At 42.9% G+C, this 27,504-nt stretch overlaps 2 protein-coding genes across 2 annotated transcripts in view; one reads left to right on the forward strand and one right to left on the reverse strand.

Moving 5' to 3' along the window:
* Window positions 1–971: 971 nt before the first annotated feature.
* On the forward strand, window positions 972–20,548 carry srebf1 (sterol regulatory element binding transcription factor 1). The gene is made up of 19 exons (XM_072692938.1): window positions 972–1,312; window positions 3,542–4,060; window positions 6,366–6,538; window positions 6,679–6,825; window positions 7,455–7,673; window positions 7,983–8,097; window positions 8,249–8,403; window positions 8,817–9,012; window positions 9,126–9,310; window positions 9,796–10,057; window positions 11,232–11,398; window positions 11,488–11,656; window positions 11,789–11,897; window positions 12,330–12,439; window positions 12,881–13,013; window positions 14,004–14,169; window positions 15,298–15,492; window positions 17,034–17,145; window positions 18,554–20,548. The coding sequence occupies exons 1-19, from the start codon at window positions 1,207–1,209 to the stop codon at window positions 18,772–18,774; spliced, it is 3,459 nt and encodes a 1,152-aa protein (XP_072549039.1). The 5' UTR covers window positions 972–1,206; the 3' UTR covers window positions 18,775–20,548.
* Window positions 20,549–21,854: 1,306 nt separating this feature from the next.
* Window positions 21,855–27,504, reverse strand: part of rai1 (retinoic acid induced 1) — a 65,294-nt gene continuing 59,644 nt past the window's right edge. Inside the window, exon 5 of the mRNA XM_072693891.1 lies at window positions 21,855–23,220. Coding sequence (XP_072549992.1) covers window positions 23,212–23,220 — 9 coding nt within the window. The 3' untranslated portion in view covers window positions 21,855–23,211. The remainder of the gene's footprint in view (window positions 23,221–27,504) is intronic.

Below are 27,504 nucleotides of genomic sequence, written 5' to 3' on the forward strand. Positions count from 1 at the left end.
CATGACAAATCACATCTCACATAGTAGAACTGAAATTAATATCTACCATAAAAATTTATATCAGTTCATAAAGTAGCTGTTGCTTTTTTTTTCCTTTTTTTTTTTTGGATGAAAATATAATTATAAAAATAGAATTACAGAAATTAAACAGAGACATTTTAAGCACATATAGCTGAATTCTACATATATACACACATATACGTGTAGTATATTGGTCTCTATGGGGATTTCTATCTGATAAGGTATCCAATCCCCCGTCGGGCTGCTCTACCTTCATTATTCGAAGCGAAATTACATGATGTAATCACGGGAGCCACATCCGTGACGTCACATCACCCCACTCGGTTCCTACGCGTCTATTGGTCAGTTTCTCTGGTTCTACGGGCGGAGCCGGCTCTGCAGATCAGACAAGCCTGAATAAGTAAAAAGCCCGCCCCTGGCGGACGCCGATTGGCTGACAGAGACATGCCCACAGTCCCCGTCACCACGCTGTTGCTGTGTGAGAACTAAACTGGGAGTTTTGTAAACAAGCGGACCAGCGCTTAAATTCATTAACTAAACTGAAGTTTGTTATTTAGGTCAATATAGATTTTTATTACAAATATAACCACACAAAAAATAAAACATGGGTTTCCAGAATACCATTAGTGTGTCCTTGCGATTTAATCAAACTACTTAAGCAGTTTAATGTTTACCGTGGGGTCTATATTTTTTTGTGTGTGTTTATACGCACATGAATTTAAACGATAAATAAAAAATAAAAAAACTGAGCTTAGAGACGTTGAACATACGTTTAAATCCGGTCAACAGCAGTAAAATCGGGGGCTCGTCTGTGTAGACCACTGGCTAGCAGCATGTAGCTAAGGATTTATGCAGTCAGAGAGAAGAGCTCTGATTGGTCGGGACGAGTGTCATTCACTCCTCACTCGCCGCGCTGTGCCTGGGTCCCCCCGTTAGCGTGCTGGTGCTCTAACCAAACTGTTTAGACAAGTTTGTCTTGTGCGACAGTACAGAAATGGCAGCTGGCAGGTAGCTAGTTGACACATCAATAACAAAAGTTGAATTCTCCGAAGTCAACGGACGCCTTTTCAACAAATGTCCCTGCACAGTCGCTCGGCTCTGAACTGCGAGAAGTTGGAACTTTACATGGAATAACGTTTTCCTTTGGATCCGATCACTCTACGAGTCAGCCAGCAAGAAGTCAAAATGAATAACCTGTCTTTTGACGACCCGTCACTGGATAACTTGGACCCAAGTTTATCCCTAAATGATCCGAGCGATATCGACACGGCTCTGCTGAGCGACATAGACGGTAAGAGAAAACCTGTTCGGCTATAACAATACGCCGCTCGCTGGGGTAGCTAGATAGATAGCTACATGTTTCTAACTTAGCTTGGTTAGCTAGCCACTTCCTTTAACCAGCTTCTTTCACACGGGCTGTGTATTTTCACTGGTGGCAGTGTTGGTAGCTATCTACTAACTACATATCCTGGTGGTCATCCATAAAATGTTGTTGGACAAATGCACGTGTTCGCACCAGATCCAGCCTGAAGTGGAAGTGGTAGCTAGGTTAGCTACTGTTTATATATATGTGTGTGTGTGTGTGTGTGTGTTTAATACTTTAACACATGTTAGCTAGCTACAGTACACCAGACACTGCTCTTGTCCTGTACTAAGCGCATTTCTTACATTAAGTAGAGATATAGTCAGAGCGTTAGCTAGCTATAAGCCCCAGCAGAACTAGCAGCGTTACTGAGCTGAGTGTTGAACCCACTGTGTGGCGTGATGCTGAGTCGGGCGTGACGGAAGACCCAGCCACAGCAGGCCAGCTGACCATCACCACAGGACCGCTATACTCAGGATAAGCTCCTCATCGTGTATGCCCTACTTTTAAATCCAGAAAGAAAGTAGATAATTCGCCTCTGAATAAAACCTCGCCGTCGCCATTGTCTCCAGTGTAAGTTGCCACTGTAGTGCCCCGCCCCCTCGAACTTGGGCAAGTGACGCCACGCGGGGTTACTGCCGTTCATTCTCTTTGCAGATTTCACCCAGACGAAGTTTAATAAAGCAAAAAAAAAAGGCAGCCCCCGATTGGTCATTTTTCTCTAAAATAAGTTATTAAACATTTATTAACATTATATAAACACATTCATGTCCATTAAATCCGCTAGGAATAAATGCCACAGAACGTGTTGTGAAGTGATGCAATGTTGTGTTATTACGTGAATAAACCTCTACATTTTCATTTAAATTTTAAAAAAAATATTTTTTATTATTAAAGTAATGTAATGAATGTAGTAATAAAACTCAATTAAAACTCCTAAATTATAATAAATAAATAAATAAATAAAATAAAAATATAAATACTTTTTAAAATAATGGTTAATTAACAGGACATTAAAAATGTACATTTACTTTAGTAATTGAGACATTAGTAGGTTTTAGTTTTAGTGCGTATTTCTTCTCCAAGACCCTAAGAGTAAAGCGTAATAACCGTTAGTAACCTCGTGCCGCTGTGTGTCCGATAGTAACCTCCCCTCTTTGAGCTGCAGCCGCGCGCTCTCCTCCCTCCGACTCTCAGAGCTGCTCCGCATAGCAAGGCGCGCTCGGGGCTTCTGATTGGTCGAGAGCGATCACCTCATACAAAACAGTGGTTTACAAATTCAGTGCTGCCATGTTTGTGCACAAACAGGGAACAAGACACTTGTGCGGGAGGACATGTATAAATGTACACTTTTTAATATTATAAAAAAAAGGAACTTATAGTTTAAACAGTAATTAATTTAATAATGTGGTAAACCGTAGCTTTAAATGGGGCACAGGGAGACCCGTCCTACTGAGAATGCAGCCTAATGTTACCTCGTTGCCTCATGGCCACTCATTAAATGCATACATTAGATAGAACAAGGCCTCACTGTGAACGCTCTGAAATGCCTTAGCCTTGTGAGCCCCGCAGTTTAAGCAATTCCCCCTCTGAGGGAGTTTTGGGACCGAGTGAGCCAGTGGTAGAGAAAGCTAATAAGCCTGACCAGACTGCCTCTGTGCCCTTGCTGGAAACTGGTTGCGCTGAATGTGAAATCCATTCCTGTGGCATTAGCAGTCTGCTCATGCCGTTGGCCTGAAACTGGCATTACCTGCCAGTAGCGGCAAGTAAATTGGGTTCATTTCACACTAGATTTGGGCAAAAATTTGCTCTGAAACTTTAGTCAAAGGCTTCAGACACAATATAAACCCAAATGGCCTCATGCAAAACTGCAGGCCCTCACAGTCAAGTGACAAGTTTTGATTTTCTTAATGAACATAAGGCAATATTTTTCTACAAGGAATGCACTTCTGCAGATTATACAGTTAATGTTCATTTGCTTAATTTAACAAATTGCAAAAAGAAAGTAGAGGTACATTTAAATTAAATATGCGTTTTTCTCCCCGGTATGTTAAATTCACAACTTAGAAACTGTGCTCTACAATATACATGCCATATTATATTTAAAAAAAAAACTGCCCTCCGTATTTAACTGCCCTCTTCTCTCCCCTTTCCCAGATATGCTCCAGCTCATCCACAACCAGGACATGGAGTTCGGAGGTCTGTTCGATCACCCTCCGTTTCCAGCCCCTCCAGCTCCTGTGCAGGACCTTTCGGCCCTGTCTCCCTCCAGCTCGCCTCCCTCAGCCCCCAGCTCGTCCGTCGCCACCACCACCTCCTCCTCCATCCTCAGCAGCAGCCCCCATTTGGATGCCCTGTTGGGCCCTCCTATCACCCGCAGCCCCTCTACTCCCTTCCTCCCTCCTACTTTCAAGCAGGCACCTTTGGCCCAGGTGACCTCCACACCCGCTGCCCAGCGCCAGCAGCCTGCCCCACTGCAGACTAGTCAGCCCAAAGCTCAGCCCGCTCCACCTGCTGCCCTTCACCCTTCCAGCCAGGCAGTCCAGAGTCTTGCCTCATCGCCTGCCAAGAGCCCAGTGTTCAGCTCCAACCAGCAGGCTCCCCAGCAGCAGCAGCAGCAGCAGCAGCCGCAGCCGCAGCCTGTTGTTGCCTACCCAAATCAGAACGGATACACTGGTAGGGGTGGTCTTATCCCTTTTTGTTCTTTTGCTTTTGTTAGAAATCAGAGTTTGAGACTAATAATTAGAATAATTGGTAGAATTCCCCTTAAGACAACTTTAGGCATTCATATCTGATCTGAAGCAAGCTTAGTATTCCATTGAGAGAGCAGAGCTTTCACTCAAGTGTCACATTATCCAGCAAGTACATTTATTTGAGCATATTGTTTAAAAGCCACCAAGGTATCGTTTGTTAATTCAATTACAGCACATACTTGGCACTTTATCTTATCCATAAGAGTAAAGTAATTGGCATATCATAACCTTTATGATTTTACAAGATTTAATGGCTCCGTCTTGGTGCTGATTAGATTCAGTCGTGTAAACTAATCTAATCGGTAGTTAGTAACAAGTAGCTGAATACACACTGTATGACATCCAGGATGGAGAATGAGCAGCTTTAGCTTGATTTAGCTTTGGTTGTTTAATTGCACATATAATAATAATAATAATAATAATGTGCTTATTGTTTCCATACCATGCACTAAATGTCAAAAAGTAGTTTAATTTCTTCTTGTATTGGTTTTTAATGCATACCCCATTCTCCAGCTAGTTGTAGAGCTACTGAAACATACTGTTCAGTGGCTGAGTCAATAAACACAACAAACTTGCCAATGGGCAAGTGAAATCTGTTAATTGTCTAAAGAGGACACTCTGTTGTGTAAACATCACCAGTGCACCATCGTCATTGGACACCGCTAGCCACACACCGCTCTTGATCACCTTAGCTGGATTGGCAAGTCCTCAGGCCAATAACAAGCCTGAGGTGACAACTCACCTGACATGACAGACTTATCACAGACCTTACTGCTGCAAATGAAGTCAGGCACCTGGACTTAAGCTCCAGCATGTTATTAAAGCCATTTGATTTTAGTTGATTTTATGAGATATACTCAATTGTGGACTCATGCTGTTAGCCACTATTTTTCTATATTTAACAGTCAAATGGTAGAGAAATCTAGAAGAAATGCAGATATTTTAGTGCAGTCCAGCCTAATCCAAACATTCTGCTCTTCCGATCTATAAACCCTGTGAACTGCTCCTTGACTTGGAGTTCACTGCATCTGTGTATTTATGTAAGACTAGACTGACATCAGCAGGTCAGAGCGCAGTTCACTATGAGAAAGTGGTACAACCTGATACGGGAGCTGGTCAAAGTACACATGAACACGTAGTACAGTAGACGTATGATTCATGCTACTGCTTAATATGAGTGTCATCATTACCACGGCTCTTGAACGTTGACTTCAAACTTGCAGCCAGTAAAGTTGGTCCTATGTAAGGCGTATGAAATGAGACAGAGGGGTTTTTCTGTGGAATTGTCCTATTAACTGTGCTGAGGCCACCTAGCCATGTGATTGTCTCAGTGTTGCATCATTATTGTGGGCTGCATCCCTGAAATAGCTTGTTGTTCTGACCCACTGATTGGGGCAGACCAGGTGAGCTCATTTTGGAGGTTGCTAAGAGTTTGCAGACAACTTGTATGTTATAACCAATGTATTATGACTACCTGCATGTAGGCGAAATGGGTAAAGCTGGACACTGTTTTACATCAGGTTATCAAAAATAATAATAATACATTACTATTAAACAGTGAGTTATGATAAGTAATAATACAGTAAGTTTGGAGAAGCTTCCCCTGGTAAAGAAAACAACACAGAGCTGCTTTCTGTTAATTGGGTTGGAGTTTTCGTTCTTTTATTTGATAGTCGTACAGATGGCAGTGGTTTGGGTGGTTGCACTCACTTTGGGCTTTTTGTGTGCTACCTTTTCTAATAAGCTTGAAAAGTAAAAAATGTGCTTTGTGGTTCATTTTGGACTTTGACCCCATGACCCAGGTTCGGTTTACACCCCCCCCACCAAATCATCTCACTTTTTGTTCTCATGGTAAACAATGCTATTTTTGCTAGATTTTATAAGCTCACTTCAATACAATGCTGAAAACAAGAGGTGAAGAAAAGCCACAGTAATATATATATAACTTGACTTTTTGAGTGAGTCTAAAGCCATGCTGCTTTGCCATCAGTGTACACCTCACTGTACTTGTACTGTTTTTGAGTTATATTATTTTTGATCATTATATGCCTTCAATTTTATTGACTTTTTGGCAAATCAGTAAACAGTACAGTGTAAACAAAAATATTTATAAACACCTGATGACACATTGAAAACTAGGCTGTGTTTGGTTGTATGGTTGTGGATCCTTCTGTCCAGTGGTGCTAAATGTGTAATAAATATTGATGTTTTTTTTATGTTTTTTGCAGCGGTCCCTCAACAGGGCTCCCCTCAGCCCATCTCCAGTGTTCCCAGCTCTCCACAGAACATTCAGCCAATGACCATCCAGGCTCAGGTCCAGAGCCTTTCAGCATCACCCATCCTCACCACCTCCTCCAGCCCCCCAACACAGACCATCTCTCCTCACGTTCAGCAAGTTCCTGTAAGTTCCTGCATGTGTACCCATGCAGTTGTGTCAGTTGTATGATTTTTATGTCATAAGTGACTTAATATCCATCTTGACCAAAAATTGTAATAAACATGACCTGTAAACCTGTTACCCTGTGTGTGTCTGGGTCACAGGTCTTGCTACAGCCTCAGTTCATCAAGGCTGACTCTCTCTTGCTCACGACTCTGAAGCCTGATGCATCTATGGTAACCACAGTGGCATCCCCATGCATCACTTCCCTGGCTACATCCACTGCTCCTATCCAGGGCACGTCCCTTCAGGTAACAGCTCTTTGAGAGCCTAGTCTGCTCTCACTTATCTTTGAGCAAGACTCCTAACATTACACTCACCTACCTATGTAACATGATTCAAATCTAAGGAATTCTGGGTAAGCTTGTCACCCAAATGCTGTAAATGTAAATGACTGGAGGCATTCCTTAAACAGCACTGGTTAAAAGTGTGGACACATTTACTCACAGAGGGGTTTCCTGAAGTTTACCATGGCCCACATTTAGCTTTTTTGACTTCTTTTCTACATGTTCTAGCAATATTAAAAGCCTCAAAATAATGAAAGGGTGGAATGCTACCTGGTATATTTTCCAACAGGCTTAAAATTCCACATCTTCAGAGCATTTGTTGGTTGCAGCTGGAATTGTAGTACTCGTTAAGGAGTGTTTTGGAATTTTGGAAACGCATTTCAAGCTTTTAAGCATAAGCTTTCAGGGGAAAAAAACACTTTTGACTGGCATCATACCTACCATTCAGTGTTTTTTCTAAATAACAGTACTACACTGGGTGGTAGTTAAATATTAAGTGAGAAATTGAAAAAGAAATAATACTGCGTGCTGTCTTTCTCTCAAAGTAATTTTTTTTTTGTTTTGTTTGTTTGTTTTTCTTTTTGTCCTCTCAGGCTCTAATGAGTGGGGGTACCATCCTGACCACAGTTCCAGTCATGGTGGACACAGAGAAGCTGCCCATCAACCGCATAGCCATAAGCGGAAAGCCAGGTGGCCAGGTTCACAAAGGCGAGAAGCGCACCGCGCACAACGCCATCGAGAAGCGCTATCGCTCCTCCATCAATGACAAGATTATTGAGCTCAAGGATCTGGTGGCTGGCACAGAAGCTAAGGTTCGTCTCCCAGTACCTTCTTAACTGTTTGACGTTTCACTTGAACAAACGCTTTTTGTAGACCCCAATCACTACTCCCGTAAAAACAGCTAGTTTTAGGAATTGAAGAAGAATTTCAAGTGTTAGTTTTAAGCCTTAAGAAACAACAGGCGGCATTAAGGGAAGAGTTTAGATTTTAGCTTGCATGACAACCATTATTATTATCAATACAAAACTGGGGCTTTCTTGTGATAGCCTCACTATGTATCGTTTCTTTTTCTCAAGTGAGAAGTTCAAGAAGGTAAATGACTTTCCTTGCCTGTGTTGCAGCTGAATAAGTCGGCAGTGCTGAGGAAAGCCATCGACTACATCCGCTACCTGCAACAGTCCAACCAGAAGCTCAAGCAGGAGAACATGGCTCTCAAGATGGCCAATCAGAAGAACAGTAAGTATCCTCTTAGCTTTTCTATGTTTACGTGAAGTGCATAATTGTTATGTACATTCACTGAACCGTAGCAGAATAATGTCTTCTCCAACTAGTCGTTCGTTGCAGTTCTCTGACACTTAGCTCTGCACTGCTCTTCTCTTGTGTGCAGAGTCTTTGAAGGACCTGGTGGCCATGGAGGTGGACGTGAAGAACGAGCTACCAACCCCCCCAGCCTCCGATGCTGGCTCGCCCCTGCCCAGCGGACCTTTCTCTCACTGCAGTAGCGACTCTGAACCAGATAGTCCTATGGGGGATGACAGCAAAGTAAGCTTCAGTAGAGCATTTATTGTCCTGGAGAACAAGAGCTTTAACTGTTATTTATACAGTTATGTATACAAAGTCAGCATGCTGTTTGATTATTTAAATAAAGAATAAAAAGTAAGAATACTGAACTGCAGACACATCTATCGGCTTGTTTCCAAGAGTCCGATTAAACCTAGTACTAGACTATGAGGAATTTCCAATCATGATTCACCACTGCAAACAGGCTCATTCCATGGGAAACTGGTCCTAAATGTTATGAATACTTTTATACCAGTGTTTATTAGAGTCACAATGGGGAAAATGTAAACCACATTAATCTGTCATAGCTTTGAAATGATCAGAAGGAATGCTGGGAATAACTATGGAGTGTGTGTCTCTCAGACGATCTCTTTCTCTCTCTCTCTCTCTCTCAGCCGGTGGCCAATGCTGAGAGGTCTGCTGGAGGGATGCTGGACCGTTCTCGGATGGCTTTGTGTGCCTTCACCCTCCTCTTCCTTTCATTTAACCCACTGGCTTCTCTGATGTGGGGGAGCAGCAGCAGGGCTGGAGAGACCATTGCCCCCAGCCATCTTGCAACCGGCAGGACCATGCTGGGAGTAGAGAGCGCAGGTACCCTCCCCTAAACTGTACAGGATGGTGTACAGGGATCTCTTCTTTCTGCTCTGTGGTGTTTCACATGTATAATTTTGTGTCCTCAATATATCTGTGTCTGTGTTCTGCAGCCGATTCATGGGGCTGGATGGACTGGATGCTGCCCACTCTGTTGGTGTGGCTGCTGAATGGTGTGCTGGTAGCTGGAGTTCTGATCAAGCTCTTGGTGTATGGAGAGCCTGTCACTAGACCACATTCTGAGTCCTCCGTTCTCTTCTGGAGACACCGCAAACAGGCTGACCTGGATCTGGCCAGGGTGAGATGCACACACATTCACTATGACGCAAGTTTTGGGGTAAAATTAAAGGAATAATCAAATTTTTCAACCTAACCTAACCTTATACCATACAGATGATTACCCCTGATGTGTGCCCTGTACTTTATAAAATAACTGACTTAAAATGTACTTATAATAAAAGTTATTGGACAGCTGCCCATTGATATCTATGATAATTGAGTTTTGAGTCAATTGGTCAATTGCTGGAGTATTCCTTTAGCCCTTTAGACCCTGTATGCACACATTCAGGGTCTTCACTCTCATAACAAATTTATTGTCATAATTATCAGTTTCACAGACCCTAAAATAGAACCCTTTTACCAAATTGTTCACTGTCATTTCTGTATTATATCATTAAAAGCTGAATAATTAACCTAGGTTTAAGTCCCATCACCTACAATTTGCTCTGCTAAACAACTGACCAGCACTTCTCTCCATCCCTTCCTTCCTTCCTTTCCATACAGGGAGATTTTGCCCAGGCCTCTCAGAACTTGTGGACATGCCTGAAAGCTCTTGGCCGGCCCCTGCCCACCTCTCAGCTGGACCTGGCCTGCGCAGTGTTGTGGTCCACTCTGCGTCTCTGGCTACAGAGGCTGTGGGTGGGCCGCTGGTTGGCATGTAAGGCCGGCGGCCTCCGTGCTGATCGCCCTCTGCAGGATGATGCACGCAAGAGCTATCGCGATGCCGCCCTGGTTTACCATCGCCTGCACCAGCTCCACATGACTGGTGAGAAGCGTTGCAACCGTTCCCCCCATTTAAACATCTGCGTTCTCAAGATTTAACATTTAAGATGTTACAAGCCTATTTACAACATTTATATTTTGCCTCAGAATGAAAAATGCTGTTTTTCCTTTTACGGAAAGCCCATGAGGGAAAATAAAACTGATGCTTTACGCCACCTATTATAGCATATTATAGCACAATGTTAGCAAACTGAAGAGATTTTAGCCAGGTTAGTAATCAGTGTTGTGCTGTGTTGGTAATCAGTGGCTCAGGTGATATAAAGAGCAGAAATGGTTGTAGCATGGGCTAGCGATGGCCTGTTAGCCTAACACAGATGCCCGCTGGCATCTGCAGCTTTTGCTTCATTGCATGCCAATTTTGAGCTCATTTTCTCTGGACACTGGCAAGGGAAAAGTATTAACACAGCCTGGTTCATGCAACAACCTGTATTTCCATAACTAGCTGAGTCTGGAGGTTATGTGATGCTCTCTTATGCTCTCTTATTGGGGTTTACTGTTTCACCAGCTTTGACTAATATTTGCTAGTGGGCTGGATGTATGTAAATTAAGAAGGGGAAACAGTCAAGTCTGTTACAAAACCAAAAAGAGTTTGTACTAGATTTTGGAGCACTGCTGTGAGGATTTGATTACATGTAATGACGAGCATTAGAGAGGTCAGGTTGTTGGATAATCACCACCCCACCTCCTCCCCAACTTTCCAACTCATCTCGAAAGCACTGGATGGAGCACCATCCACCATTTCAGATAACACAGTTCCACTGCTCCACAGCTCAATGCTGCGGGGCTTTATACCCCTCTAGCCCATGGCTGGTTTTAGGCAGTGTGCATGTTTATATGCTCTGGAGAGTCCTATTCTATTGGGAATAGTTCTCTACAGGGACTAGACAAGCTGTGTGTGTGTGCATTTGCATCTTGGTGCCAGCAATGGGTGCAACTTAAAGTAGCTGAATGCATTAATTAGAAGGGATGTCCACAAACATTTGAACATAGTGTATAATGTTATAGGTATATCTCTGCTTAGAGTTTTATTGAAGGTACGGTGCACATCAGTTGCTTGTGCCCCAGTTCTGCTTTTCACACACCTTACAAAATTACAGGATAGGATATGATGACTCTGCATGTGAGTAACTGGGTTGTTGCTGTGTATTTGTGTGCAGGTAAGCTGGGTGGCAGTCACCTCTTTGCAGTCCACATGGCCCTCAGTGCGGTGAACCTGGCAGAGTGTGCAGGCGACTGTCTGTCTGTGGCCACATTGGCTGAGATCTACGTCTCTGCTGCTCTGCGAGTGAAAACCAGTCTGCCTCGCCTGCTGCACATCACCTCTGTAAGAACCTCCTCTCTTGCAGCTCTTTGTGTGCCCCTATGTTCTAAACCTTTCTCTCTGTTTAAACCTCTCTCTATCTCTCTGTGCAGCGTGGCTTTCTGAGTCGAGCTCGCCAAGCCTGTCTCTCCCCCAGTGGCAGCGTTCCTCCTGCCATGCAGTGGCTGTGTCACCCTCTAGGCCATCGCTTCTTTGTGGATGGTGACTGGTCTGTGCGCAGCACCCCCAAGGAGAGCATCTACAGCCAGGCGGGGAACACAGGTGAGCAGGGGCTCTCCAGAGCACTTTCCAGTTTATTTCTTTCTCTCTTTTTCTATATATAGATATTTTTTTAATATATCTCTTATAAAAAAATCAAGCTTTGAATAATTTATTGGTGAATATCTGTTATAGTGGACCCCCTGGCTCAGGTGACACAGGCCTTCAGGGAGCACCTGCTGGAAAAGGCCCTGTACTGCGTGGCCCAGCCCCATGGAGACAAAACACCCAACGTGGGCCAAGGGTAAGTTCTGCTGCGCCCTTTTTCACAGTAACTCTTTCCATGTCGAGCTTTAATGAGCATTCTAAAGAAATACTGCCTTTAGAGACCTCACAGACTCTCCTTCCATCCAGAATTGTATGTTAATGGGTGTGCTAAGGCTGCAGTATGTATAGTTTCTTTTTTGACATCACACTAATAAAGGCTCTATTAGCAGATTACTAAGTGCTTGCTTGTGTGCTGCAAGCTTAATGACCTTTCCCAGATGCTCCTGATGAGTTTCAGCGTGGTGTTTTGATGAGTCATGGACCTCACATTATGTCTTAAACTGCTACATTATGGTTCATCAGTGTGTTTTAATTGTACTGCAAGGTGTGTCAAAGTCTCAATATGTAGAAACGCAACAATATGGAATTTTGTCCACATGAACTGAGCTGTGTGTTCATTGCTCCACAGCGAGTACTCAGATGCTCTAGAGTACCTGCAGCTGCTGACCAGCGCCTCTGACGCAGCAGGAGCCACAACCCAGGCTTTCGCCATCGGCTCCAACATGGCAACAGTCACTGGTCAGTCACTCAAATTTTTTTTCCATTCAAAAGTAGGTTGTTTTCCTTCTGCTGTTTGGTTGTCATTTTGGAAATGGCAGTGATCTATATAATCCGGTGTTACAAACACGATAAGAGAGCCTGTCAGCCCAGAATGAGATCAACATATCAGTGCATTCATCTCTAGGATCTCACGGTTGACCTGCAATACCACTGACCACCCAGTGGCCATGTGGACTGAGCCTTATTCACTTCAGTTTGGTTTGCATAAAATTGTCCATTTGCTGGTGTTATTTGTAAACTCTGCGTCAATATTTGCTGCACCTGTCTGATAAGACTGTTGTTATCTGTGCATGTTTGCAATGAGACAGACGTCGGTCACATTGACTAAAGCGTTGTGTGTGTGTGTGTCTGTCTGCATGTCTCTGTGTGTGTATGGCTGGCTGTGTCTCTGACCTCCAGGCTGTGACCCTCACTCAAAATGGTGGTCTTCGGTTGCCGTGGTGATTATTAACTGGCTGCAAGGAGATGACGTGGCAGCAGAGAGATTATACCCAGCGGTGGAACACCTTCCACGCAGTCTGCAGTCCGCTGAGTGAGTCCCTTGCACACACTCTCATACACACTTGCCACTGTCAGAGTTTCACAGCAGTTCCAGTACTGTTAAAAGTTTTAGACACCATACATCTCAGTTTTAAGAGCGTTATGCTTGTGAAAAAACACCAGATCACACTAGATGCCTGGACGGCCCCAGATTTGTTCAGTTCCATCACCAGCTTACCTCATTCATTAAGCACTGATTTGCCAAACCAGTTGTTGGATGATGACTAAAAATAATACAAGTATTAATACTTAATATTAATATGAGAAGAGCTTTGGAAATAGTAAAATTAACATGGAACATACATACAATCATTCATTATTTTATTAATTTGTGTTCTAATATTGGTGTTTAACTGAGCAAATACACACTTCTACACTACTCAGAAAAGGAGCTTTTTCATTCAGAATTTCACAAGCGGCTAAAACGTTCGCACATTACTGTACATACCAGAAATACCACAGGCAGCGGTGGTATCATAGGCAAACTTATGATGCGCATGATCTCAAAGCCAAACAGTTCCCTGACATTCCTAGGAAATCCTTTAGAGTTCTGCTCACCTGCAACACCTGATTATCATTTATCACACACAATTTGTCTAGCCCCTGTGGAGATAATCCATGGACCTATTGGCACTATGCCTAATGCCAGACGTGAGTTAGAGGGGTATTAAGGCCCCCGGCATTGAACTGTGTAGCAGTGAAACGTGTTTTGTGGAATGAAGGTGTTTTATTTATTATTTTTGGGAAGAGTTGAGGAGTTGTGGATGAGGTGGAGTGGTTTTGAAAGAAACCATGAATGTGCAGGTGTCCCTATACTTTTGACCATAGTGAATTTAAAATATACTTTGTTGTTTCTCTATCAGTTTGTCATTGTCCAGTCGCTTCTGCGACAGTGCACTAGCCATGTTCTCTTTTGGTTTCTTGCATTTTAGCTCTGTCATTTGTTGACTGTGTGCTTTTTTTGTTTTTTTGTATGTTGCAGGAGCCCATTGCCCAAAGCCTGCCTGAATACATTTAAAGCAGTGCGCGCCCTGCTGGCCAAACCAGAGAACAGCCAGCTCAGCCTCAGCTACTGTGAGAAAGCCAGCGGCCTGTTTAGAGACAGCCTCAACCTAGGGCCACACAGCAACAGCAGTACTTTAGATAAGGTACAGTTTCTCTTCCACAAATCAAGGATACAGCGATGTTTAGGTAGATCTAAGCTTAAGGCTCCCTCAGATGGGAGCTTTGTCCTGATTTGGCCAGAGCTGTGGTGCATTGTAGTTGCATTGCATGTGTATGAACTGAGTGCAATGTTTCTGCAGTGCAACACAGAGCTGAGTCGCTGTTCAGACGGCCTGTCAGTCTGATACAAACCCATACACGTACACACACACAAACACAGTGTCTTTTGAGAGAGTACTGTGACTCGATGAAGTCCAAGGCAGTGTATATTGTGTTTTGCAAGCTTGTGTGGTTTTTTTTTTGTGTGTTATTTATTAGATTCCTTCTGTTCCTATTTTGCACATGTTCCTTTTTTGTCTATTCAGTTCACAGTCAGGTTAAGCTGCTGGGTGCTTAGGTTCTGCATCATGGAGGATCGAATGAAACCGAATGCTTGCTCTTATGATTATTTATGTTTATTTTATTTAAACACAGTGGGGCACATTTTGTTTGCTGCATTCCTAATGTCTAGAACCACAAAACCTGCACAGCTTTAGAGCTACACTATGTGTCCAAATGTTTGTTGGTACCCCTTCTAATGAAGGCTTTCAGCTCTATTAAGTTGCACCCATTGCTGACACAGATGTGCAAATGCACACACAGCTTGTTTAACCCCTGTAGATAAGCCAAAAGAATAGGACTCCCTGGAGCAGAAAACCTATGCCCAATGCAGTGTGTGGACTAGAGGGATATAAAGCCCCCCAGCTTTGAGCTGTGGAGCAGTGGAACTGTGTTTTCTGGAATGATGATGCTCCATACAATATTTTTGGGATGAGTTGGGAATGAGGTTGGCTAAGGATCATCAAATATCCTGACCTTGCTGAATGCTATCAAATCATCACAGAAATGTGCCAGAATTTAGTAGGCAGCCTTCACTGGACAGTAGAGACTGGACTTCAGAAGAAACCAGCAATGATGTCCCACATTTGTACCATATAGTGTATTTTAATTAAGAATTTCCCTCATTTTCTATTTTAACTGATGTGCATGGCCGTTTGCCAGAGCATTACATGAAGGTTTATCAGTTTATCAATGTTTATGAATTTGTTGCCTTGTTCTCCTTTTCTCTGCAGTTGGTGCAGTTGTTGCTGTGTGATCTGCTGCTGGTGACGCGCACTAACGTGTGGCGGGAGCAGCAGGTGTGTTCTCCCGCCACTGGTCAGCAGAGCTCTGCCTCAGCAGCCTCTCCGGCAGAGCTGCAGGGCTTCCAGCAGGACCTCAGCTCTCTGCGCAAACTCGCCCACAGCTTCAGACCCGCCATGCGCAGGGTGAGACGCAGTGTTACACTCTGTACACTTCAGTATGTACACGCATGCACAGTAGGGCTGCAGCTAACCATAATTCCTGTAATCAGTTCATTGGTCAACCATTATTTGGCTAATTGGCTACTTATTTAATCTGGCTAAAAGTAGAATCAGGTGCAGCACATTAGCTGCAGATGATTAAAACATGGTTAGAGAGGATTTTGGAGTCCACTGTCTGAAAAAAAGTATTTACAAGTGAAGAACATTTAAAAGATCAGGCCATCCTAGCAAGTTCAGCCCAAGAACAGACTGCAAAATGCATAAAGAAGTCTTGACAGGACCTACAGGTAGCCCACGAGATCCTGAAGTCCTGGTCTTGGTCTAGGTCTGCTCTAGCAAACTTTCGTCTTGCCCTGATTTCTGACAGCAAGGGTTTCGTCCTAACCGGACTCATTCACAATTCACAATAAAATAAATAACTGCCTGGATAAGATGTAATTTTCTAATCTACAGTACTGTATATATGCCATTAACACACCCGTTCATGTGCACAAGCACACTGACCTGTTGCCCATGGAGGATGAAGAGAGTTGTGTAGGGAGAGATGAGTTGTGGATTACAGCCCTGGCCAGAGATTTAGTTTAAATTGACGCTCTCACACTGACAAACTGTTGTTTTCCTCTCGCTCAGTGCTGAAGTAGGCCGTGGCACAAAGCGCTGAGTGCTGGAAGCTGTTTTTAACCACTGTGACATAAGACCTGTATCACAAGTAAAACCCTACATCAGCATTCTGTTCAGAAATAGTACGTACAGGGTGTAGTTTATCTTTCCGGAGTTTTACTTCTTAGGTTTGAAGCAAGCTGGTGTTTCCTTCTTTTTGTTTTGGTATTCGGATTGTTATATTAAATACTCTTAAATGATTCAGTATCTGTTGTGAATTGTTCAGTATCTACTGTAAATGGCTCCGAACCTACCATAATTGATTCAGTGGGTATTATAAATGAATCAGTATGTTTAATAAATGATTCAGTATCTATTATAAATGGTCTTGTATCCACTATAAATGGTCTCATCTACAATGAATGGTTCCTTACCTACTATGAGTGGTTCAGTATCTATTAGAAATTTGTTCAGTCTCTACTATAAATGAAATAGTATCTACTTTAATGGTTCTGTATGTAGGGTAAATGCTTTCATAGCTATTGTAAGTGGTTCCGTATCTATTATAAAAGGACCTGTATCTACTATAAATGTTTCCTGGTCTACTATAAATACGAATAAGGGAGAGAGAGTGGGGCAGAGACAGAGCTTCTGCACAGAACGGTGGATAGGGAAGAGCGGGAAGATGAAAGAATGCGAGACGGTAGCAGGGAGAGGGAAAGATGTGTCAGCCTCTGAAGGGAGGATTAACCCTCATGGGAGCAGTATGTGTTTGCCAGCCTGTTTAACACTCTCTCTCTTTCTTTCTTTCTTCTCTCTCTCTCTCTCTCTCTCTCTCTCTCTCTCTCTCTCTCTCTCTCTCTCTCTCTCTCTGTCTCTCTGTCTCTCTGTCTCTCTGTCTGCAGTTGTTTCTGCATGAAGCCACAGCCAGGCTGATGGCGGGTGCCAGCCCCACGCGTACACACCAACTCTTGGACCGCAGTCTACGCCGCCGTGCCACACCCGGCGGCAAGAGTGGTGAGTACTTAGATGGTGTGGGTGGATCTTTGTGTGTGCATGCTTTCATGTTCTGAATTTTTATTCAACTATAGAGGTGCATTTTACCCTCTGCTGTATTTGAAATCTGTAAACATGGGCAGACATTTAAAGCGGTAGTTTGCCAAAAAAAAAAAAAAAAAAGTCACTCAAGTCATGTTGCTAATGTAGCCAACAAAGGATGGAATGTCACCCTTAAGTCCCCAATTAGCACCATGCTGACTGTGTGCCTAAATCATCACACCCTTTTATATGGTCTAGCTGTTAGCTAGCAGTGCCTATCTACTATATAGTTCACTTTAAGGTGCCTTAGAATGGAAAACTGTATTTCTCTTAATATAGTTCAGTATAAGGACCTGACACACTGTGAACCTCAGACACTGTTGTGTCCTCACTAAAAAAATATCTGGCAGAACCAGAAACGAGCTGGAAAACAACAAAAATTTGCATAAACTCAGCTTAATTCCGCAAAAATTCAAGAAGGAAGCAGGGCCAACTGGGTGCTAGGCTAGGCTATCACACTCTCTGTGTTAATAGGACACAAAGGGCACATCAACACTGTCCGGAAAGAATCGAACTGTCCGTAAATAATTACCAAAAAAAAACAAAACATATTTGTTTGTTACAGTGCTAGGCTGGGCTATGCCATGTGGTAACCAAAAAAAAACAAAAAAACAAAGCTTATCATTCTGTAAACCAGCCAATAAAAGCAGAGCTTATTTTTCCACAAGCCCTCAGTAAGGGAAATCTGTGTGTTTTGTTATGAGGCAACATTAACAGGGTTGTAAAACTGAGCATTTTTCACTCCAACCAGTTACATACTTACCATTAATACATCAAAGAGAGATCTAAAATCCTGAACAAATGCACTCTATGGCACTTTCCCATTATTCCCATATTCCCATTATCTGGGACCAACTGGAATGGGTGAGGCTAATGGGACAGTAACAACAAGCTTGTTTAAGGGAAGAGTTTGGAAATTAGTAAAGAGTTCAAATGAATTATTGTAGTTTTTATACCCTTTTTTCATATAAAACCACACAAACGTCATAAGCAGATACCAGAGAATAATGAAAGTATGAGATAAATGTGTGATATGGGCACATTTAACAACATAGACATGGTTTGAGGCAAGTGTGTGATGGTTTAGGTGTTCAGTGCAATTATGTGTTAGCTACATTAGCCTCGCATCTTCAGCACACCAGAAAGAAGTGCATTTTAGACAGCCTTGTGGTTGACTACGTTTGGGATAATGGGGAAAACTGGGTAAATTTTGATGCCTTGCCATCTTGTTAACGTGCTGGTCCCACGGAGTGTGAAGAAGTGAGTGTTTGATGTTTTTTTTTGTGTGTGTGTGTGTGTGTGTGTGTGTGTGTGTGTGTGTACACAGAAGAGTGTGAGACGCGGCCAGGCCAGCGAGAGCAGGCTGAAGCGGTCATGCTAGCCTGCTGGTATCTCCCCCCTTCTTTCCTTTCGGCCCCCGGCCAGAGAGTGGGCATGCTGGCGGACGCTGCTCGCACGCTGGAGAAACTAGGGGACAAGCGCACTCTTCATGACTGCCAGCAGATGATCATCAAACTAGGCAGCGGAACCACGGTCACCTCCACCTAGAGTCCCAGCCCCAAACACACACACACAGAGACACACAACCCCCCCACCCTTCACTAACACAATATGACATATACATGCTGGCAGCAGGCTTTGGCCCATATCGTTCAAACAAGCCAGATCCAGTAGAAGCTCATTCAGTGAATCAGCTTTCGTCGTCTTCTTCTTCTTCTTCTTCTTCTTCTTCTTCTTTGTCTTCTGTTTGTTTTCTCTTTCTTCAGTTCATTTCAAATGCCACTATGCCGTGTCGAACAGTCCTGTTGGGACCAGTTTTGATCCGAGATTCGTTGGAACAATAGGGCGAACGTGGCAGGGCGCGAGAGCTATGCGAAACGCTGGCATTTTTGATCTGAGAGATGTATTATTTAATTAATTTGCCCTGACAAAATGTGGATGTTCATACACTTAGTATCACACATCAAGCTTAAAGGAATACCTCACTGATTTACCCTGCCTTGGCTAACGGTTATGACGAGGCTTTTCCTTTGCCATTAGCCATGTTGATAGTCGCAGGTGAAGCATTCCTTTAACAAGGTGTTTTTAAAGTGCCAGCTTTGGCCACTAGATGGCGTTTTGTTGCGATGAACTGGAAGCATATGGCTGTTTTTTGCAGGGTGTTTGGCCGTGAATCAAAGAAACGTGGCGTAATTCAGCCAAACATATAGCACTGTGGTTTCCCACACACAGAATAAGCCTAGTCTCAGACTGTCACAGTGAATAATATGAAAAAAGCCCATTGACTGTGTAATGTTGACTGGGACTTGGAAAGACCTTCTGCAGTTACACCCTCAAATGATCCAGGTACTCTGTACCTGTATCTGCATGTCCAGGCTTAATCTATGTCTGGGAGACCTATGGAATCAAGTAGGCACGAGTGGAGAGCAGCAAGGTGACGAGTTTGACAAGTTTTCCATTTCTTCCCTTCTGTACAGGCTGTTTCTAATCTGCACTACCCTCGCTGAGGGACGACTTACATATGATTTGAGAACATACAAGGCTTTACGAGGTTCTTTTCATATAGTGTTTTCTTTGTACATATTTTTAAAGACTATTGTGTATTTATAATTTTTGTCTAAAGAAGAAAGTGGGTGATCAGTATTTGCTAAGAGCAGAGAGAGAGAAAGAGAGAGAGAGAGGGGGAAGATAAAGAGATTCTGTAGACGTTTGGCTGGAGATCAGCGGTTACAACAGCAAAGGGCAGGTATTGAAGGGCTTGAAGGTGGAGGAAGCAGAAGTCACGCTTTGCTGTTGACCTGAGACCACTTTGCAGTTTCTCCTAACATGTCAACACAAAAAACTGGTCCCAGGTCAGTGGAAAAGAAAAGAGCCCTTTCTCTTTAGTGTGGTCTGTTTGCACTTTTGAGGGAGGCATGGGCTTCTGCTATCAGATCTCCGTTTACTGAATGTTCCTAACCTGGAAAGCGGGAATACCAGGAATACAGGGAGTTCTAGCTATCATGAGCTGGTGCGTTTTGACACGGTCCGCCGTCACTCTTAACCTTATCCAAAGATGATCTTTTGAGCTGTGTTGAACACACACCCTGAGACCACCTGGACTGGGTTCCGTTTTTCAGTCGCTCTGTGTATAAATAAAAGAAAGCCTCCAGTTGTTAGATCATTTTTAATGGCAGACTTACGTTCTGTATGCTAATCAGTCTATAGTGCTCATAATCCGAAAAATCTCAGACAAAATGTGTTTCAGCAGCACACAGTATGTCCGATTGTCAAGTGTTTGATTTATTCTTGAGAATGTAAATAAAAGTCTTTTTGTAACTTATGTCTCATATTCCGTGTGGATTCTGTGTAACCTGCTGAAGGTTCCTGCTTATCTAATTTAGTTTAAGAAATGTTCAAAGAGGACCAGAATTCCTCAGAGCAGAACTGTTGCTGTCACAATAGCAGTGCTAGGAAATGGACAATGTCTAGTAAAAGCAGCCTCACCTGATGCCTGATGGCGATGCTTTACAATAGTTTTGAGAAGGTTTTTGCCTGAAAGGTCTTTCTTAAAGTACACTACCTACACTAACACCACTACCTTCCAGTGAACTACCACACCATGTGGGAGACTGGGGTTCGATTCCCAGTCTGGGTGACTATGCTGCGCTACACTAATAAGAGTCCTTGGGCAAGACTCCCAACACTACACTGGCCCACCTCTGTAATATGACTAACCTTGTAAGTCGCTCTGGATAAGAGCGTCAGCTAAATGCCGTAAATGTATATGTGTGTGTGTGTGTGTGTGTGTGTGTGTATATATATATATATATATATATATATATATATATATATTATAATTTCAGTGGATATATTCATGAAATTTGGATGTCAGATATAAATATTAAATATTTATATAAAGTGTTCATGACAAAAATGAAGATAACAGGGTTTTGAATGACCACAGCAGTATAATTGTGTAGTGTAGAACTGTGGCAGACTAGGGTTCGGTCATCTAGCCAGGAAAGCACACCTTAATACCATAAGAGTCCGTGGGCAAGACTCCTAACACTACTTTCTCCTACCTGTGGAACATGATTCATGTGGAACATGGATAAGAGCGTCAACCAAAGGCCCTAAACGTAAATGTAAATATTACTGGTCGTAGTTGGTGAAAACCCCATGACCTTTCTTGCAGTTGGCGAACCTTTGTGAATGACTGTTTCATGTTGAAGAGAACATTTCACTCCAGCTATTTTCCTCACAGGCCGGCTCACGCCAAAGTAAATAATGCTGTTTACTGTGCGAGCTCCAAAACAAGCATGGGGAAATAAAAGGTAGAGCACCATGCGCCGTTTCTGTGTGCTTTTAAATATAATTTGGGCTCTTTTGTCCTGTAGACATCCTTTGAGGATAATAGCGCTGGATTGCTTTGTTTCACTCCCAACAACAGCACACGAAGAGAATACAAAGGGAGATTTTGATCTCAACGGCAAAAGACAGCTGTGGACGTTCACATATCCAGTATATTTGATGGCAGCAATACAAATAAAAATGAAAGGAAACATTCCATTCAGCTCTTAAAACATCAGAACATGGCAACAGCTCCTACGGGTAATGTGGACAAATACAATTCTGAAAAAAGTCCATTTGAATTTGTTGTTTTTAATAACGTTTTATATGCAATAACATAATCGTCTTGTTGTTTTATAGAAAATAAACATCTCTAAGAAATACTATACACAATTATAATAGTACATCACATCTTACATTTAAACAGCAGCAAATACTTATATACACAATTACTTCGAATTAAGAATCATAAGAATAATTTAACAGGATGGTTCTGTCACCTTTATACTTACTGTAATCGGTAATGGTTCATGTGTTACACTGTTGATGAGTTAGACGGAGTGCCTACGATATTGGATGTGTCACATACAGCAAAAGTGTCAAACATGAAAACACACTGTTTTGGGTCTCCCCTCATGAGTGGTCCTCTCTGGTTTCGGGTCTTCGGTCGCGATCCTTTCAAGTCATTGTTCAAATGAGCCATGTGCCATAAAAACAGAACAGTCTCCAGTGAAGGGCCCTTTTGTTAATCTCTAGGTACAGATCTGTACATACTGCTGCAGTGAATGGAGATGAAGACCTCTTGAGGAACACGCAGTTGGACAGATGTGACCTAAGTGCTGCCATGTGTTCAGAAATGCACATCAAAATACATCTTGGAAGAGCATTATATTAAAATAATATATTTATACTTCCTTTTTTCCAGATATGAGAATATTTAGACCTGTATAGCACACCATGTACAATTTTCTTTTTCTCTTTTTTTCTTTTTTTTTTTTTCTTAATAACACTTAAGCATACATTGAAATACATCCAGTGGGTTGCTTGATGCATGACATCTTTGAATCCGAATGCGCTTGGAAAATAGGCAGGCGTATGCGTCTGTGCCAAACAGCGGCGGGGCTTTGGGCCCTCAGAGAGGGCGGCCGGCCAAATCCGCCTCCAGGTGTCCCCGACTGATAGCATCCGTTCCAGGAAAGGAAGATTTAAGGGAAAAAAGAAAGAAATAAATCAAAGGGAAGAATGGCACATTCAAGGTTTTTTTCGTTTGTTTGTTTTTTGAAGAAGCTTTCCCTCCTCTTTTTAACCCTCTCGGAGAGGAGCTGTCCAGACGGTGGTGCTGAAGGGAGGACAGGAACGGTGAGGGGGGTTGGGAGGGGCTCAGGGCTCAGGGCTCAGGGCTCAGGGCTTTTGTGAGGGTGGGTGCAGAGATGGGTGCCAGGCGCCAAGGGCATGGACGGTCTGATCTGATCTGATCTCAGGTCAGTATTGCTACAGTACCTTTGTGCTTCAGCCGAAGCCCCAGTTTCAGTTCCAGTGAGCCCAGTGAGTTTGCCTGTGGTGATGCCCAGTGCCTTAGGGTCTGATTGATGCTTGTCCTTTGCAGCACTGCACAGGTGACATTCTGCAGCTTCGGTGATTTACAGCTTTACATTAGGCTGCCTGAAAAACAAGATAGACAGCAGGGAGAGTAAGCACTCGCACAAGCAGAGTAATACATAATAGAGTTGCCACTTTATTAGAAACACATACATATATTATAACAATGTCACTGGATGTTCTACCAAAAACACCTGCCACTTTGTAGGTTTACAGTTACTGCTACTGCAATGCATTGACTCCCGTATACTCCTCATCCATCAGTTGAATGGGACTATCAAAGGACCATCACTGCCCAAACATTATTTGGGTGGTGGACCATTATGAACACAGTGGTCACATCACAAAAGGTAGTGGCATGTATGTGCATGTGGTGCAGGTCCGAGTATATCAGCAGTGGTACTTGGGTTTTACATTCTTTAGTGCGACAGCTGTGTTGAGAACACTGCTCAATGGTCACCACTTAGTGGTCCGAAACACTTAGTGGTCAGAAACAGACCATTGATGAAAGGCCTGAAGATGGATAATGCAAACTGTACAAGTACAATCATAAGCCTTAGTCCTGCACCCTCAATAAGTTACACTACATAGACAAAGGTATTGGGACTCTTCAAGGGTTTTAGAAAGAGTTTATCCTGCATTTGTTGGAGTAACTGTCTCTAATGTCCAGAGAAGACTCTGGAGCACCATCCATCATTCCTGAGAATTCCACTGCTCCACAGCTCAATGCTGGGGGGGCATTCTCCTCCATGGCCACGCCTAGCATTAGACATGGTGCCAATAGGTTCATATTTATCTGCTCCTATTCTGAGCAACTGACAATACTTCTCTACAGGGTCTGGACAAGAAAGGGGTGTCCACAAACATTTGGACAGACAGTGTAGGTGTTTCAAGGAGTGGCCAGTAAGTGTACACACCCGACAGGCTGTTCTGGAGTATACAGTACAAACAAGTGAATTTAAAGGTGGACTGTTTGCGGACCTGTGGTTCCATAAGAAGGCCTTGTTCTGAGTTGTTCTAAGTGTAAAGTTGAGCCCAGGTTCAAAAGTTTGCAGACACCCGTTTCTTCTAAAAAGTTTTAACTGGAAGTTTAGTAGGACCCTTTTTCTGTGGTGCGGCATTTACTGCTTTGGGAAAGCTTTCCACTAGATGTTGGAACACTGCTGTGATGATAGTTATGTTGGATGATAAGTATTGAATCTCATTGGATGTTATTGGATGTTATGGGGCTGAATTAAGAGAACTGGGTTTGTACCTCTCTAGTTAACATTTGGTATTGGGCACTGTGACTTTAGGCTCATGTGTGGAGCATCCTATTTTATTGATGATGCTTTTCTACTTGAACATGCAAGCTTTTTTTACATGTAGTCAAAAAGTCTTTGTAATCTTTTATACAACACCAAGCTAAACCCATTTCAAAGCCTGGGTCCTGCATTCGTCTGCTGGAGAAGTGAACTGGGGTAACGGCATCCATTTGCTCTTCAAAACATAATGTGACGTAAAAACGAGATGCGACACCTAAATTTAGAAGAAAGTAGAGATATTCCCAAAACCTATTTAAAATCAGTACCAAAGTAAACTACCTTATTACTGTTCACACATCCTTTTTAAGAATAGCTGAATGCACATTTTCTGCTGCCCATAGCACTGGTTTCACAACTCACATCTCCATATGCTGTATATAAATCAAAGCTCTATTATGTGCAGCTGTACTGTCTTTATAAAAGAGGTAAGAGACTGTGTGTGTGTGTGTGTGTGTGTGTGTGTGTGTATGTGTCTCTGCATCAGCAGCCTGGTGTGGGCTCTCTAATTGCCCATGCTGAGGCAGTAGCCACTGTGCTGGTGTGAAGGCTGTAGCAAGCAGTTCGATGCAGCTGCCTCTCTCCAGCTTCCTCCAACACCCAGCAGGACTGCCCCTAATTGTGTTGGCGTGGAGCTTTTTTCCCCTTCAGCTTCTTCTTCTCTCTGTTTCTTTCTTTTTTTTTTATTTTTTTTTTTATAAATCTCCTCTTCTGTCTCCTCCTCCGGCCTTGCCTTTGCTTCTCGTTCACACACACTCCCTCTCTCACCACTGATCCCCCCAGTTAACCCCAGGATTTCTTTCCCCCCCTCTGTATCTCACCACAGTGTGAGAACAGCCCTTGCTTCTCTTTCCGTCTCTACACTCTAAGTGAAAAGGCTTCTCTACAGTTAACAAAAAAGTTCTGTGATTTGTTATGAACCTTGTGATGCATGAACAGCATGTAAAGGGGATATCCCCAATGATTCTGGACACCCACCATGTACAGGATATATATATATATATATATATATATATATATATATATATATATATATATATATATATAGTGTGTGTTTGTGTGTGTCTGTGCTGTTGTTGTATGCAAATGCACACACACAGCTTGTCTAGTTCCTGTAGAGAAGTACTGCCAATAGAATACGATTGTCTGGAGCAGATTAACATGAACCTACAGGCACCATGTCTAATGCCAGGTGTGGGCCAGAGGAGCATGAAGCCCCCAGCATTGAGCTGTGGAGCAGTGGAACTGTGTTCTCTGGAATGATGGATGGTGATCCATGCAATACTTTTGGGATAAGCTGGGGAGTTGGGGATGAGGTGGGGTGGTGATCATCCAACATCTTGACCTCACTGAACCTGACCTCATTGACCTTAACACTGAATGCAATTAAATCCTCACAGAAATGCTCCAGAATCTAGCAGAAAGCCTTTATTAGACAGTAGAGTCAGTTACTCCAAAAAATCAGGAGGAAATCTTTTTATATACATATCTACAAACACTTATATATATATATACATATAGTGTATAATAATACATATAGTCTCATTTAGATCAAGATCTCATTTCCAAAACAGTAAATTTACAGGAGAAGGAAAAAAAAACTTTGCCAGATTTGCTTTATGTCAAAATGTCAAAAAGACATATATGAATATATAATTATATATTCATTATATTTATTCATATAAATATATATATATGGATTGTTTTTCCAGCTTATTTTCCATATTTGGACTATGTGGACATTTTGAGCCCTTGAAGAACTCCTGTTTTAAGAGCATATGCAGGTGGGATGATTGCTGAGGCCCTAGTTATATTACTCTCTCTCTCTTTCTCTCTTTCCCTCCTTCTCTTCCCCTTTGGCCCAGCCTAAAGCAAGCACTGGCTGGAGCGACGCAGGGCCGCACTCATGCTCCCCTGCCACGTGAGCACCCACCAACCCCACCCCCTTCTCCCCCCTAGAAAACAGCTCCCTGTGCTTGTGCAGGCGTGGAGAAAAAGAAGAACAAGAAGATGAGGATATTTCCTGGGAGACCGGGATGGGGGTGGAACCCCTACTGCTCGCTTTCATTAAAAACAGCAAATTGGCATCGCTGAGACCTAAAGCCTTTAGATCCCCGAGTCGATGTATGTTCAGCTTGTACAGAACTCTCTCTCTCTCTCTCTCTCTGTCTATCTTCCCCCACTCTCCTTTGACGTAGGAGGGGAAAAGGCAAAGGCAGGGCATTTTGATCTGTTGCCAGGTTTCCTCTCACTGCCTGTCAGCTACTGCTGTACCCCTGTACAGCCTCTCTCTCTCTCTCTCGCTCTCTCCTGCCCTTCCACACTCCTTATTGTAGTACAAACCACTGACCTGTAGGTGGTGTGTGTGCATCCCTGTCTTGCAGTCAAATCACCTTCTCGAGTTACCAGGTCAAATGCGAGTCCAAGTCTGAGTCATCAGTACTCACATTAGAGTCTGAGTCCAAGTCTGAGTCACCACTGAGGTTGAAGTCCAAGTTCAAAGTATAGCTAAATGGACAACCTGCTATTGCTAGGAGACACTGCTTTAAACACATGAAAATATAAGTTTTCAAATATAAATAACAAAATGCATATGTCTACAGTTTTGCCTGTTTGCACCTGATCACTTCATGTGATGAATTTCTGGACTGTCAACCTGGACTGTACCCTGATAAGATTTTAGCCACATGCATTTAAAAGTTTAGCCACATGGTCGTCAAATGTGTGTCCGGTTGGTCAGACTGAAATCCGATTAATGTTTGGGACATAATATGCAGATTCGCTCATTATGCTGCAATTATTACTGCTGTTTCAGTTGTCGTGGGAGGGGTTTTGGTTGTTGAATGCGTCTTGGGGAGACGTAATAGACCTTTAATCAAGACAAGAGCCAAACCACAGCTTTTTAGCTTAAAAACACATCAGTTTAGAGCACAAGTTAGTGGAGAAAGGGGTTAATCTTGGCACTGCTTAAAAAAGTGATTTTTAACACACGTCAGAAGGAACTGTGCGAGTTTGGAGTTCAGAGAGAAGTTTGTTTTACCACTGA

The sequence above is a fragment of the Salminus brasiliensis genome, chromosome 12 (assembly GCF_030463535.1).
Source record: "Salminus brasiliensis chromosome 12, fSalBra1.hap2, whole genome shotgun sequence".
Lineage (NCBI taxonomy): Eukaryota > Metazoa > Chordata > Actinopteri > Characiformes > Bryconidae > Salminus > Salminus brasiliensis.

Coding starts and splice junctions, on each gene's coding strand:
- srebf1 (XM_072692938.1), top strand. CDS start 1,207: ATGAATAACCTGTCTTTTGACGACCCGTCACTGGATAACTTGGACCCA. Junction 8,098..8,248: donor GATGGCCAATCAGAAGAACA/GTAAGTATCCTC, acceptor TCTTGTGTGCAG/AGTCTTTGAAGGACCTGGTG. Junction 15,493..17,033: donor TCAGACCCGCCATGCGCAGG/GTGAGACGCAGT, acceptor CTCTGTCTGCAG/TTGTTTCTGCATGAAGCCAC.